This window comes from Poecilia reticulata, chromosome 21 (assembly GCF_904066995.2).
Source record: "Poecilia reticulata chromosome 21, P_reticulata-male-v2, whole genome shotgun sequence".
NCBI lineage: Eukaryota > Metazoa > Chordata > Actinopteri > Cyprinodontiformes > Poeciliidae > Poecilia > Poecilia reticulata.
In genome coordinates, this window is record NC_088850.1 from 12073197 (window position 1) to 12086348 (window position 13152).

The 13152-nt window shown below is 40.6% G+C and overlaps 1 protein-coding gene across 2 annotated transcripts in view; it reads right to left on the minus strand.

Annotated features, from left to right (window-relative positions):
* Positions 1 to 752: 752 nt before the first annotated feature.
* LOC103457567 (prospero homeobox 1a) overlaps positions 753 to 13152 on the minus strand; it is a 34555-nt gene continuing 22155 nt past the window's right edge. For both annotated transcript variants that reach the window (XM_008397819.3, XM_081602307.1), the window contains exon 5: positions 753 to 5606. In XM_008397819.3, coding sequence (XP_008396041.1) covers positions 5421 to 5606 — 186 coding nt within the window. In that variant the 3' untranslated portion in view covers positions 753 to 5420. The remainder of the gene's footprint in view (positions 5607 to 13152) is intronic.

The following is a 13152-nucleotide window of genomic DNA, read 5'->3' on the forward strand; positions in this document are numbered from 1 at the left end:
GTTCCAACATTGCAGACTTTCAGCTGTTAATTCAAGGATGAAAAACGATTTAATTAAAAACAAAAAAAAGCAACTTTTTGCAACTCTTATTTGCCACATCATAGAGGCATGTTCTCCACAATAACAGAGGGCGTGGTTCATGAATTAAATGCATCGGAGCATTCAATGCTGGAGAAACAAGTTTTGAGATATCAGTGTAATAAAACAATTTTCAAAGGTCAGTTTCTGATCTGGATCTGGGCCAAACTGCCAGTCAGTCTTGACCCAGTCAACAGGTGTTAACTGCGGCCAGACAGTGTACAAAGTGTATGCTAAGGTGAAGTTCATTATGAGCGTTATGCTGCTATGACAACATAAAAAATTGTAACACTTATTTATGGTACAAAAAAGTGTAAAAAGCAGAAATTGCCACGTGCATCTATCTCACGTGGAATAAGACGAATGTTTGCAAAGTATTTTGTCAAACAGTCTGAGTCATTTTTGGTGAGTTTGGAGTTCAAATGATCAAGTTAAAATATAGCTGGAACACAATGCTTGTATGTTGAAAGTGAATGTATTAAAAAGAAATTATTTCTAAGTGATCTGGATATCTGATTTTTTTTCTCTAGAAATTAGATTTAGACCTTTTAAATATTAGAGAACTCCTGGTGTTAAACATTGTTTTATAATTGAAATGAAGAATTACATTTCAGTGTCAGTCTTTACAATCTTGCAGATGCTTTGAAAAAAATAAATAAACAAGCCACATGCCGTTGACATTTTCCACTCTCGTTTTTTATTTTTATTTATCTTTTTCTGCATTTAGCACAAGCTTGCATATATACTGCACATACATTCAGTTCATAGAGGGTGAAGGCACAAAAGGCAATTTGACTACTGGTTCTTTGTTGGGCTGGGCCAAAACAACACAGGGAGGAAAAAATAAAACGTCTCAAGAGAAGAAAAAAAGTCTTTAAACTAGTTTCAAGCTTTCTAACTCCACCCTCTACCCAGTCAAACCCATTATCTATCCAGTTCCTTTAAGCTGCCTGATCTTCGTTCGGCATTTCTGTCAATTACATTAAAATTTTTGTTTTATTAAAAAAAAAAAAAAAAGTCTGAACTCTTTAAAATTGATTCAGCTTGTTTCAATGCAGTGCAGCTTTCGCTGGATGGAAGGAAATCAAAATAGAACAACATGAAATAAATTAGGATAAATTAAACCAATAAATTACACAAAATCTGCAGAGACAAATAGACACCAGTAACAGGAGAAAGAAATACAGCAGCCATGTTATGAGTTTTATTTTACAACCTGTGTCACTATTCAGACTGTAGAAAAACATGGCTGTTCCAGTTGGAATTACTGCACTAATAATGTCATAGAAAAAGCATGAACAAAACACTATTTACATAAACATATTGCTAAGTCATACAAAGGCCGTATTTATCAACGTAAGTCCACGTCATTATTATTTACAATAAAAGAGGAGCAGTGTAGTAATAATTTTAGTAATAATAATAATAATTTAAAGAAAGGATTTACCACTGAAAGCCTTAAATCAAAATCCTCTTTCAAACAGGTCAGAAAACAGATCAGAAGAAATTATCACAACACACACACACGCACACGCATACACACACACACGCACACACACACACACACGCACACCCACACACACACGCACACACACACACACACACACACACACACACACACCAAAACACATGTTGCCAATGCTTAATGAGAATCATTTACATGTCAGGATGGTACTCCCAGGGGTGGGGGAGGGCACACAGTGTTGAGAATTGTGTCACTCAGTGGTTCACAGGTTCTCATAATCGGTCTTTTCTTTCACACAGACGCAAACACTTGTATACAGTACGTGTCGCAAACAAATGTACGGATGAGCACACACAAAATCCACAAATATTTACCAAAAAAAAAAAAAAAGGCCCTATATGATTTTTGTGTCTGCCTCCAGCCTCTTTAATCAAAGCATATATGTACAAATTTCCTTTCCATGGCAAATCTGACTGCAAGGTCCTATCTATTTCCAGGATTCGGTCTAAGTCTATGTCGGCGACCGCCTGTGCCATGATGGCCCCACCGCTCTGTAAAAGAAACCACAACGCTGGTGCAACTTCAAGAGTACTGCCGATGGGAGTTGGGAGATGGACTCCCGCTAAAGGCCTGGCAGGGGTGTGCGTGGGTGGGGGACTCTCGGGGGCTGGTTGTTTTTGTATTTTTTTTTGGAGATTTATCCCCACACCCCCTGCCCCCAACTTAGTCTTTTAATCACTCATTCCTCTCTAGCACTCTTACCGATCATATAAAAAAAATCTGTACAAGTATTCTGTTTCATCCTGACATATTGACATTTGCCACAATAGTTCATACTCTTGAAATGTGCTTAAATTTTCTAAACGCATTTCTTTCTCAACAAGATATTAATTCAACACGTAGCAAGAAAAATAACGACACATAAAAAAAGGAAACTGGCCAAAAAAGGCGTAAAAACCTACCCCTATTCCTCCTAGTTGAGAAATTTCCAAGTATTCAATTCCATAAAATTGCCTCCTAAATTACCCTCAGTAGCTGCTTTCAAAGAGCCTTGAGAAACTGTATATATTTTCACAAATTACCAGAAAATGCCAGAACTGAACTTCAATATATTTTTTTATCATAAATATCAAATGACAATTAAAAAGGAAAACTTGACAAAAATAAAAAAATTTTCCACACTTTTTAGGCATAGAAACTATATTACATCAGGGTGGAGTTTCAGGAAGGACAGGGCGGGGAGCGATAATAATCTGCGCATCAGATAAAAGTCTGTCTTTCCTTTCTCCCTTTTGTTTGTGACGCTTTAGAGCCCTTGGCTGGTGCTTTGAGACTCAGGCATCCTTCAGTGCGAAAAGTGTCTGGGTCGTTTTCTCAGGGCTCCCAATCTTAAGAAGAAACACTGTCCAGGGAGGGGAAGGAGAGGGGGACATAATGAAGGGAGTAGCTCTAAGTCTTTTGCTGCTGCCTTTTGTCAGGTGCTTTGTCTCGCTTAGACGAGTCAGCAGGTCAAGCAACCTGGTCCTTTTGATCTTTTGTGAAACACAAAGACATCCTATAAGATAATGACTCCGAGGTGAGATCAACAGCTAGCTTGCACGCACTTTCAAGTCAACTTTTTCCTTCACTTTTATTAAGCCTGAGAGAGGGTGGATGAAAGCACACAGTCACACACACATGAATAACTCTAAAAATAAGTGCAATTAAGGAGGGGAAAAAAAAAATCACAGGTAAAATTCTGTGGGCTGCCATTTAGCAATCTGGGCACTGTGGCTTTCAAGCAAATTACACTTTGGGTCTGAGAACGAAGCCGCTTTGAGACAGCGGGGCAGAGAGGAGAGCTCCAGGTGTGCGTTGTACAACGCTCTGCTCCTTTGTCCCTGATCTTTGTAGTGGTGAGAACTTCTCCGTCTACCCTCAGGGTGAGTGCTCACCTCCGACCTTGAACTGTTGCTTTGTAGGAAAAAGCTAGATCACTCACAGGCAGATGAACGCGGAAGAAAGATGCCACTGCCGCATGTGTCCATGTGTCAGAAATAATGAATGAGTTGGTTGTCGCCCGTTGGATAATTTTTACCCCTGGTAGATTTTTGGTTTAAAGTAAATATTGTTCAACCAAGAAGTTTGTTTATGGTAGGCAAGAGTCTCACTCAAAAGAAAATAAAGTGATTTAAAAGAAGCACCTAATTAAAACAAATAGGTAGAGACATCTTTTTATTTGTATTACATCACACAAACCCTTCTTATAATTGCTGACCAGTTTTCATAGGATTTCCGTTGGTATCTGATAACATATCTTTGGTGATGATCAACTCTGTGTCTCTAGGAGAGGAAGGCCTTTTAGTTACCACCCTAATTCTTAGATTTCTTCACAGGTTCTCAATGGAATTCAAGTTTTACCTAAATCTAATTGGTTAACATCACTTCCAGTCATAAGAAACATGTTGGTAAAAGATTATTTAAAACCAGGAATATGGATAGTTTTGACTGTATATACCACTAAACAGCTGGTCAAATTGTTATAGTTGGTTTGTGTGTGTGTGCACACGTGTGTGCGTGTGTGTGTTGCTTCAACCTAAGTTTCTCTACAATATCCTGAAATATTCAAGTATCATCTGCAAATAAAGCAACTTTAGCACGTCATTTTCACTTCGCATAGGATTATTAGAACAGAAGCCTAAATAGTAATCAGGCTTCCTTCATCTGGATATAGATAGTATACAGATACAGATGAGCAGTTGTACACTTTCAGATGGAGCACCTTCAGAAATGTTGCTGATTTAAAGATGAGTATGAAGAAAAAAAAACACAAGTATAATGTGTTTACTTTGTATTTCTGTACTCTTTTATGTGAAGTGTTACTGCAACCTTCTTTAGACCCTGTTTCACAGTGTTACTAATTAGGGACATCTTTTACTCCAATCAAACAGAAAACCTGACATGATTGCTTTCATGAAGAAACTCGAGCAAAGAAAAGGATGGAGGGAAATACGGTGGAGAAAGTATTTAGGAATCTAAGTGCGCTTGGAGTAATATTAATAATAATTTATTTTTCTTCTGCAACGGCATCAAGGGACAAACAAGTCTTGAAGTGCCAATCTTCAGCAAGCAAAAAAATGACAAATAATCATAAACAACAATAAGAATATTAATCAAAATAATGTACACCCAATAAACACAATGCCCTGCTTTTAAGGGAAAATACACTTCAAAAGGTGGTAGACTTCAGTAGCCTCTTAAAACCAGTCCAAGTTCTGCAGACCAGTGCTGACCAGTAACACGAGTCCAGTTTTAGTCCAGTCAATAACCACAGTAGGCCTCGATTTTGTGTGCATGTGTGTCTTCTTAGTGACATCTTATAAAGAAGAGTCTATTGGGCAGCCAAGCAGGAAACAGTTTGTCAGGATGCCCCTAGAACTGGAGGGATGCAGTTTCTTAGTAAACCCTGCCTGTGTTCGTAGTGGTGTAAATGTAAAGTCCCTCTGCACACTCAGGTAGAATTGTTCATAAAACAGGCCATTCAGGTGAGGGCTCACACGGTCCAAAAACACCCAGTAATAAAAGTCTCTTCACTTCAGAATGTTAGAAAAACAAAACATATAATAACCATAATAATATATGAACAACAACACAATAGCTAGATCATTTAGGAAATGCCACAGAGGCTTTAGTTTGGGAATGCTACTCCATAACTTTTATACATTCAAAAATAATAATAAAAGAACAAAAGAAAAAAAAAATCAAAGGTTTAGTTAGAAATAATAATAATAATAAAAAAAAAACTAAGGGGGACTTTTTTGAAAAATTCAATTAAATCAGAAACGACAAACAAAATAAGCGCAAAGAGATGAGCAGAGATGGAGGTGTAGGAGGAATTTTACTCATGTAGAAGCTCCTGAAGGCAATTTGGGGACTTGAAGATCTCAGGGACCTCGCTGTCCAGTTTGCAGATGACCTTGTAGATGGCCTTCTTCCAGGATGGGTCCACGTCTTTGCCAGCCACGATGGCATTAAAGAACTCCCGCAATGTAATCTCAGCCACCTCCAGGAAGCGATCGGGGACCTTAGTGGGCAAAGAGAAGACGGGAACATTTGCATTTAGTTTTTGGGGCGATTTTCTCAAGTTGCCTGCAGCACCTATCAGGTTTTCTTCCGGCTTGCCCAGCATTTAGCTCGATCCATCTTTTCATTAACTTCAACCGACATTTTTATCTTTGTCAACGAACAGCATTCTCATAGTAAGATGCTGCTACCACCATTTAGGACAAAGAGTTCAGTGTTAGTCTAATCTGATTAGAGTGCCTTCTTTAGAAAGTTTTAAATGGGATCGGAAAACACACTTCTCCATTCAGGCCAACTGATGTTTCTGGTTGTAACACAGCAAAGTGTGAAAGCATTAAAGAGTTATAAATATTTTTGCATGCCACTGTGAATTGAATATCTTCGAGGGCAGTATATCTTGATATCTTCACTGTGGATGTAAAACCATAAATCTCCTCTGTGTACTTCCTTAAAACGCGATTGAGGTGGCAGCCTGAGAAAAAAAGTAACTTCTTGTGTATACTCAGGTTCATCACGCTTCTCACTCCCCGGCCCCTCTGCAGCAACATGGCACATGTGACATGTTTATGGCTCCCGCTGCGAATCTGTGACCAACTGAGAGAGCGGAGTCGACTTGAAGAGCGACAGAGAGGTGCTGGCGAAAGAGGAAGTACTAAATGCTCTGGGAACGGGGAGACACGCCGCCTCTTTAGTGTCCCTGACAGCAGCGCTCACCGACACCGCGGAGATGATTAGTCTGGCAAAGATCTGTGACACCTTCCCCCAAGCCAACACTCTGTCACACACGCACACACACACACCTATGCAGGCGTGAGCACACACACCAGCGCACACACCTTCTTGTGCCAAGGAGATGACACATCCTGTATGGTGACACACACACTTTAGCTACCCTGGTGTATTTGGCTCTTTCCTCGACTCAGAGCTCAGGGCGATGCAGCCTTCAGGGGTCACCTGCTTGGATAGTGCTGACTGTCTCCCTGCCCGCTTCTCTTGATACACACACAAACACATATTGTCTCACACACACACACACACACACACACACGCACACACGCGCACACATATATAGATACAGCAGCAGCTAGTCTAAACGCCTGACAGTGCGCGCTCCACTCCTAGTGTCCTGCAGATACTCATCAGGAGTGTCAGGACACAGCAAGGTTAGTGAACACACACGATGAACACACACATGCAGGGTTTTATTCACACTCTTAGACACACATGGGACAGCCCACCCACCCCCTCTAGGGGTGATGAATGGCGTGTGGTGTGTATGTTATTCTGTGGAAGTGAAAAGGTGAGTCATGAATAAGGAGCTTGGATGCTATAACCCAATTCCCCAAATATTGAATCCCCCTGTCCAGAGGAGTGGAAGAGGATATAATTCATTGTTTGGGCTGTTTGTAGCTTCCGAAATACTGGCACAATAACCCTGGCACGAGGGCAAGGTAATGCGTGTGCCGCGGCAAGTTTGTGCAATTGCCCGCGCACGCTGTTCCCCATAGACTCCGCTGACTGGCCAAAGGAGCGCAGCACCCTGGCCGCTGGATGCAGGCAGTGCTGCATTACTAAGAATATTCCTGCATGGAATTTCTCCTGACGTTTTGACTATAAAAGGACAGCAAAACGCTGACTGCAAGGAGAAAGCAATGTCAAGGAGAAAAGGGTATTGGTATTTCAGATCCTCTTGACTGCGAGAGGGGGAGGGAGGGAGGGAGTGATGGCGAGGGAAGGAGGGGCTGAGAAGAGTCTAAGGAGAGAGTGTGGAACAACAGAACAGAGGGAGTTATTCCTGTCCCACAAGCCTTTGTTTTGCCACTACATGTGAGGCGCATACGAGTGAACTGCCCCCTGACCACCAGTGAGCCCTAACTGTTTGCACCCCCCACCATTTTACCCGACTCTCCCCTTGTCTCCATCCTTCTCTGTAGGGTCAGCTGTTGGGCCTTTGTTCCACAGGCATTGTGGGGGATTATCCAGTGTGGCTGTTCATTTGCTCTGCTGTCCGGTAAATGGGGCCAATCGCGTGGCTCACAATCCTTCATACATATTTCATAGGGCTTTTTAACAACTTCTCAGCAGAGCCCAAAATTAAAACACAGATGCACGAGGAGGGGGGGCGATAAAGGACGGAGAGTTTTTTTTTTTTTTGTGGGGTTTGCAGCAAGCACTTGGAAAAGGCAAACAAGGTGACTGAGGCATAGTCCTCTAACACACACAAAAAAATTAAAAAATAATTTTCTGGTGCGTTTACAGCCTCACATGTGGACATAAACTGAGTCTTAGATGATGAAACTCCCCCAAAACACACACACACACAAATACTATGACTTTCTTATACAGAGCTGACACTGTTTGAAATAAGCTTCTAATCAGGAAATTCTATTAGAGAAAATGAAGGGTAAATTGTGTCAAATTAGACAAAGGTGTCACTCCTTTATTTTCAAAGCTGTTAGAATTGGTGTAAATACCAACTGTGGCCATTTGCAGCATTTTTGATGATAAGCCCCTAGTGAGTAAATACAACATAGTTTTGTCAAAAACAGGAAGGAGGATTAAAAAACTATCTACTGAAGTGTGGACCGGTCACCCAGATGTTATAAAACCATGTGCATAAAGGCCAACTACCACAACAACTTTCTCTTCATAAAGTTTCCAATGTGAGCTTAAAAAGTGTCTTAAACCAAAAAAACATAATATGTCAGGCAAGACAATAAAAAAGCTACATTTTGTTTTGGAAGAAACTTTCAAATCATTAGTCAAGTCAATAAAAAAATAAATAAATCAGCAAGCATTGACCAATGAAACACTATAACAAATGGAAGAAAATTCAAGTATAACTCTCAGTAAGGAAACCCCACATATGCATCATAAAAAACAAACCCAGCACTGCTTTATCCATGCTCGGGATATTCTGCTATTGAATTTGAACTGCTACTCTCAATGTAGTTGCCACGCACTGGTTCATTAATTTTTGTTTATATTTACAACCTTTTTGATTAAAATAAAAAAATTGTAAGCACATATCTTATCTTTTTAAAGAAAAAGTTTCCGAAATATCTAGAGCATTGTTTGGCCTTGTCGTGCATTTTTGCTTGAAGATCAAGTATTCCCTCTACAGCTATTATCAGACACTCTCTTTTCCAGATATTATTCTAAAGTGTTCAGTGTCTGATGAAGTAGATATGTGACCAGTTTGGATAATATTCAAGATAACTTGATAGTATTCTGTTTTTGTTATGAAAAACACAGCAATAAAAAAAAATAACTTGCCATATAATTCTTGACAAATTACAAGATTCATATATTTTTTTGATGGTGAGAGCTAACACAAAAACCAGTTGAAAGATTCCAGGCAACTTGTAGCAATTAGCTGAAATTGATTGTCTCCCCCTCTGTGCTGCAAGAATGACTTCATTTTCCATTAAGTGTAAAAATGTATACAGGAAAGATTTCTTTCCAGTCTTTAAGGACTGGTGCCCAGCAGGTTTTAAATCTTCTTCTGGTTCAGTTAATTGAGGTGTGTGAATTAGCTGTACTGAAACACACCTATAGCATACATCTGAAACCTGCAGGACACCAGACCTCAAGGATTGGAATGAACCACCATTGTTTGGGACAACCATCAGATGGACTTCTGTCCCTCTGTCCCGTTTATAAAAAATAAAAGCAGCAATTTTCATATGAAAGGAGCCAGATTATGCCCATAACATAGAAATTACCAGATTCTCTATGAATATAGACTCAATATTTAGTGTAAAAAACACAAAGGACACAAGTGACAGGATGTTAAAAAAACAGCTCTCTTGAAAGCTGATATTTGTGCAGCTATTACCTTATGTAACTTTATATGAAAAAAAAGAAGACAAGGACGAAAGGCTGATGAAAGAATCCACAAAGGTGATAAATCTGTGCCTTCCTAACCCCTCACATTGTGCTCTGTGTTGGATAAATACCAATCAAGAGGGACGGACCAAAGCAAGACAGAAAAAAGAAAAGAGAGTCTGATAGCAATGAGGCAGTTAATCACTCCTTTACACTGTCTCCCCGTCGGCCCAACAACTCTCCCCCATTCTCTCCATCTCTCCCTCTTGTGACAGGTTGCTTTGAGACAGAAGGATAAGCTCTTTTTCAGAGAGAGGGAATCGGATTTCCTGCTTTTTGATGAGATAATAAAATATGACGGAGGACAAAGGGAGCCTGTGGATGGCTTGCTGGGAGCCATTCACTCCAGGAGCAGCAGCTCCTGTCTTAAGACTGCTTAGACAAACGTTTAAAAAGGTAGCCAGAGGCCCCAAAGCCTTCAAATTCAGGCTACTGTTACACACCAAGTGTAGAGATACATGTGTGTGCGTGTATCTGTGTTTCGTTAAAGCCTGAGAAATCTCTTCTCTCTGGGTGACTCAGGGTTGGCTGTTTGTTTGACCAGCGTGTTTCCCCCCTTTGCTTTTGGGAACTGTCAGGAGATGTATTGCACCTTCTATTTGCACAGTGTTAGCCAAACAAGACAAGACCCTGGAAGATAAGGTTGTGTGTATGCGTGCGTGCACAAGAGAGTGTGTTTGCTAGCAAGCTGTTGCCTTGAAGGATGAAATGCAGGGACACAACACAAGCCCCACGCTACAGCCAGGTTAATTCCTAACTCCAACCAAGCCCGGGAATACCAGCACTTCCCATGTTTTCCATAGCCTGTTTAGATCTGTGTGGCAGGAACATTTTTGAATGATGGCGTCCACGGTTGCGGTGTTGCAAGAAAGTTCAATAGTTCACAAAAGAAGCACAGTTGAACATCTTTGCATCTTTTTTGAGTCAAGCCAGAGTTTTCCAAACCTCCAACACACTCTGGTACGTACAGGCCCGTGTACCTCACGTATCTGCTCCAATCAATAATCTACAAAGGCCTTGATAAGCCCTTGGCCCACACTGTCACTTTATGCAAACACAACCCATGTCCCCTCTCTTGCTGCCCCTCACCATGCTTGTCCCCTGGCCCCTTAGCACTGATAACACTGTGCCATGGCTGAAACGTCAAACAGCCACAAAAAGCAAAGCAAGTGGCAAGAGGAAACGGTTCCTCAAATTAATTCACTCTTAATTTATCGATTTACATTCTTCGTCTTCACAGCCTTCTGCATGGCCATGATACAATTCAGCTCCTCAGGTCTATCTCTTGTGAGGTCTGTACTTCAGAGACTGTTGGGACGGGAAAAGGGCCTCAAAGCTGAGCAAACATCAGCCACCCTCACTCCACTGATAGCCTTGAGAATGTAGAGCCTTGAGGGGCTGCCGTTGTGTATATATGTGTATGTGGATTTGTATCTAGTGGAAAGCTTGGTGTGTTTTTGTGTGCAGAAGCATTAGCGTCACATGGTAGTCTTCTCAAGGTGCACCTCCAAGAGAGAGTCAAGGACAGGACAGGGTCAAAGACACTGAAGTTGTTCTCCTTTGTGCCTGGACTTCCACCCTTAGCCACATGCTAGTTGAACATGTATTTGGTATCTATTTGACATCCATTTTCTTTTCTGCTGCACCCTGAGTTTGACTAAACTAAGTCATTTTAAAATCAAGAAATTGAATGTAATCTTTTGAGATTTTCCATAATAAAAAGCTAAAAGTAGCACATCAATTATACTGAGACTACATCTTTGCCTGCTTTGTATATAGGAACTGAAGTAGTTGCCCAATCTTCTTTGCAATATATCAAACTCGGTTGGATTGGACAGACATTGCCTGTGGGGCTCAAATTTTAAGCCTCGTCAAGTTCTGGACTTTGACTGGGCCAATTCTTTTTCTTCCACTTCCCAATTACAAGTCCTTTGGTTTCATGTAACACCTAAAATCCCAAATAAAACAAACTGAAAATGTGGTTTTATCGTGTGAAAAAGTTCAAGTGTACATACATTTGGAAAGGAACTACATTGAAATCTACAAATCTACAGTTTTTTTCTGAATCTATGATTTCAGAATAAACTGAAATCATAGATTCAAGCCTTGTTTAAAGACTTAGAAATTCACTGCCTGATATTATACGGTGTCCCCAGCTGAGAGAAAACAATCTAAATGATGGAGGAGAGACAGGGGTCACTGAGTGCTGGGCCTCTGAGGTCAGGAAGTCAACCGAGCTTTGAGAGACTGAGAGCGCAGGAGGCAGTGGGGAAAGAAAGGAGCGAGGGAGTCTGGAAGATAGGAGCAGGACATCTGGAGAGGAGGAGAACAGGGGGAGGGAAGAGGAGGAGGATGGAGGGTGGGTGGGTGGGTTTGGAAACAACAAAAGATGGGAGGTAAGGAGCTGGACCGCAGGAGAGAGGTTGGAAGATGGATGGATTGATGGATGGATAGAGGGAGGGAGAGAGAATGTGAGGGTAAGCGAAAGATGGAAATGGCAGGGGAAGAAAGGAGAAATAATAAACTGCAGATTGGATTGAAGGAAAGGGAGTTTGGCATCAGCAGGGGGAGGAAAAAGGGAGTATGAAGGGGCGGGGGGGTGTCTTGACACATCTGCAGCTCTGATGCACGCCCTGGTCATTTTTGGCGTGCGTCCCTTTGCCACGCTTCATTAGTCTGACACACACACGGACGGAGACCAAAATGGTCCAGAAATAATGACATAATCAGCAGCTGTGCCACAGAGAGCAGGCTGCCCCGCACAAGGTGACCAGGGACAGAAGGAGGAGGGGAAGACGGACGGAGGAAGAGGAGGAGGAGGTGGGCTGAAATCTAGCACTAGCAAAGTGCCGTGAGATAAGGTGTGTATGAGCAGGTGTGGAAAAGGAGTGAAAACATCATATAAGTCTTAATGCTTAAGCGTATCTTTGCTACTAATTTTGCCCCAGGTTCTACACACACAACACTCTGGTCATTTAATCACATCTGATCGCATGAATCAACAGTACACAATGAGGGAAGGATGTGTCAGAAGACATATATAATCAGGAGGGTTTAATGGCAGTGAGATGAGAAGCCGATTATCTTTTTTTTAATTTCACAAAAAAATAACAGAAATGAAACAAGAAAAACATCTTGGATATCTACTGTGGAGGTTCATTTCATTTTAAATGCTGATCCATTTTATACTATCTCCAACTTTATATAGATTTGTCCCAAAAGGCAAGTGGGAAATAAGGCTGTTTTTGTGATGACTTTCGTCTATTGAGTTTTGGAGGTGAGGCACATTATTGGACTTTTTTTATTAGTTTGATAAGTCAACTAATATTTTAGGTGCTTTTGTTATAACTTTGATTATAATCACTTTTTTGCTGGAATGGTGCATTGGGTGACATGGGTTTCAAAAATGTCAAATTTCCTTTTGACAAATCTTGGGACGCTCTCGTTCAAGATTGACCAGATTTTGATTTAGATTTTGAACAAGAGATATTTAAATGATTGATTGATGAGATGATAATTTATTCAAATTCCTTAAAAAAAAAAAAAAAATATATATATATATATATATATATATATATATATATATATATATATATATATATATATATATATATATATATATATAAAACCCACCTTCAATTTAATCTTAACTAGGAATA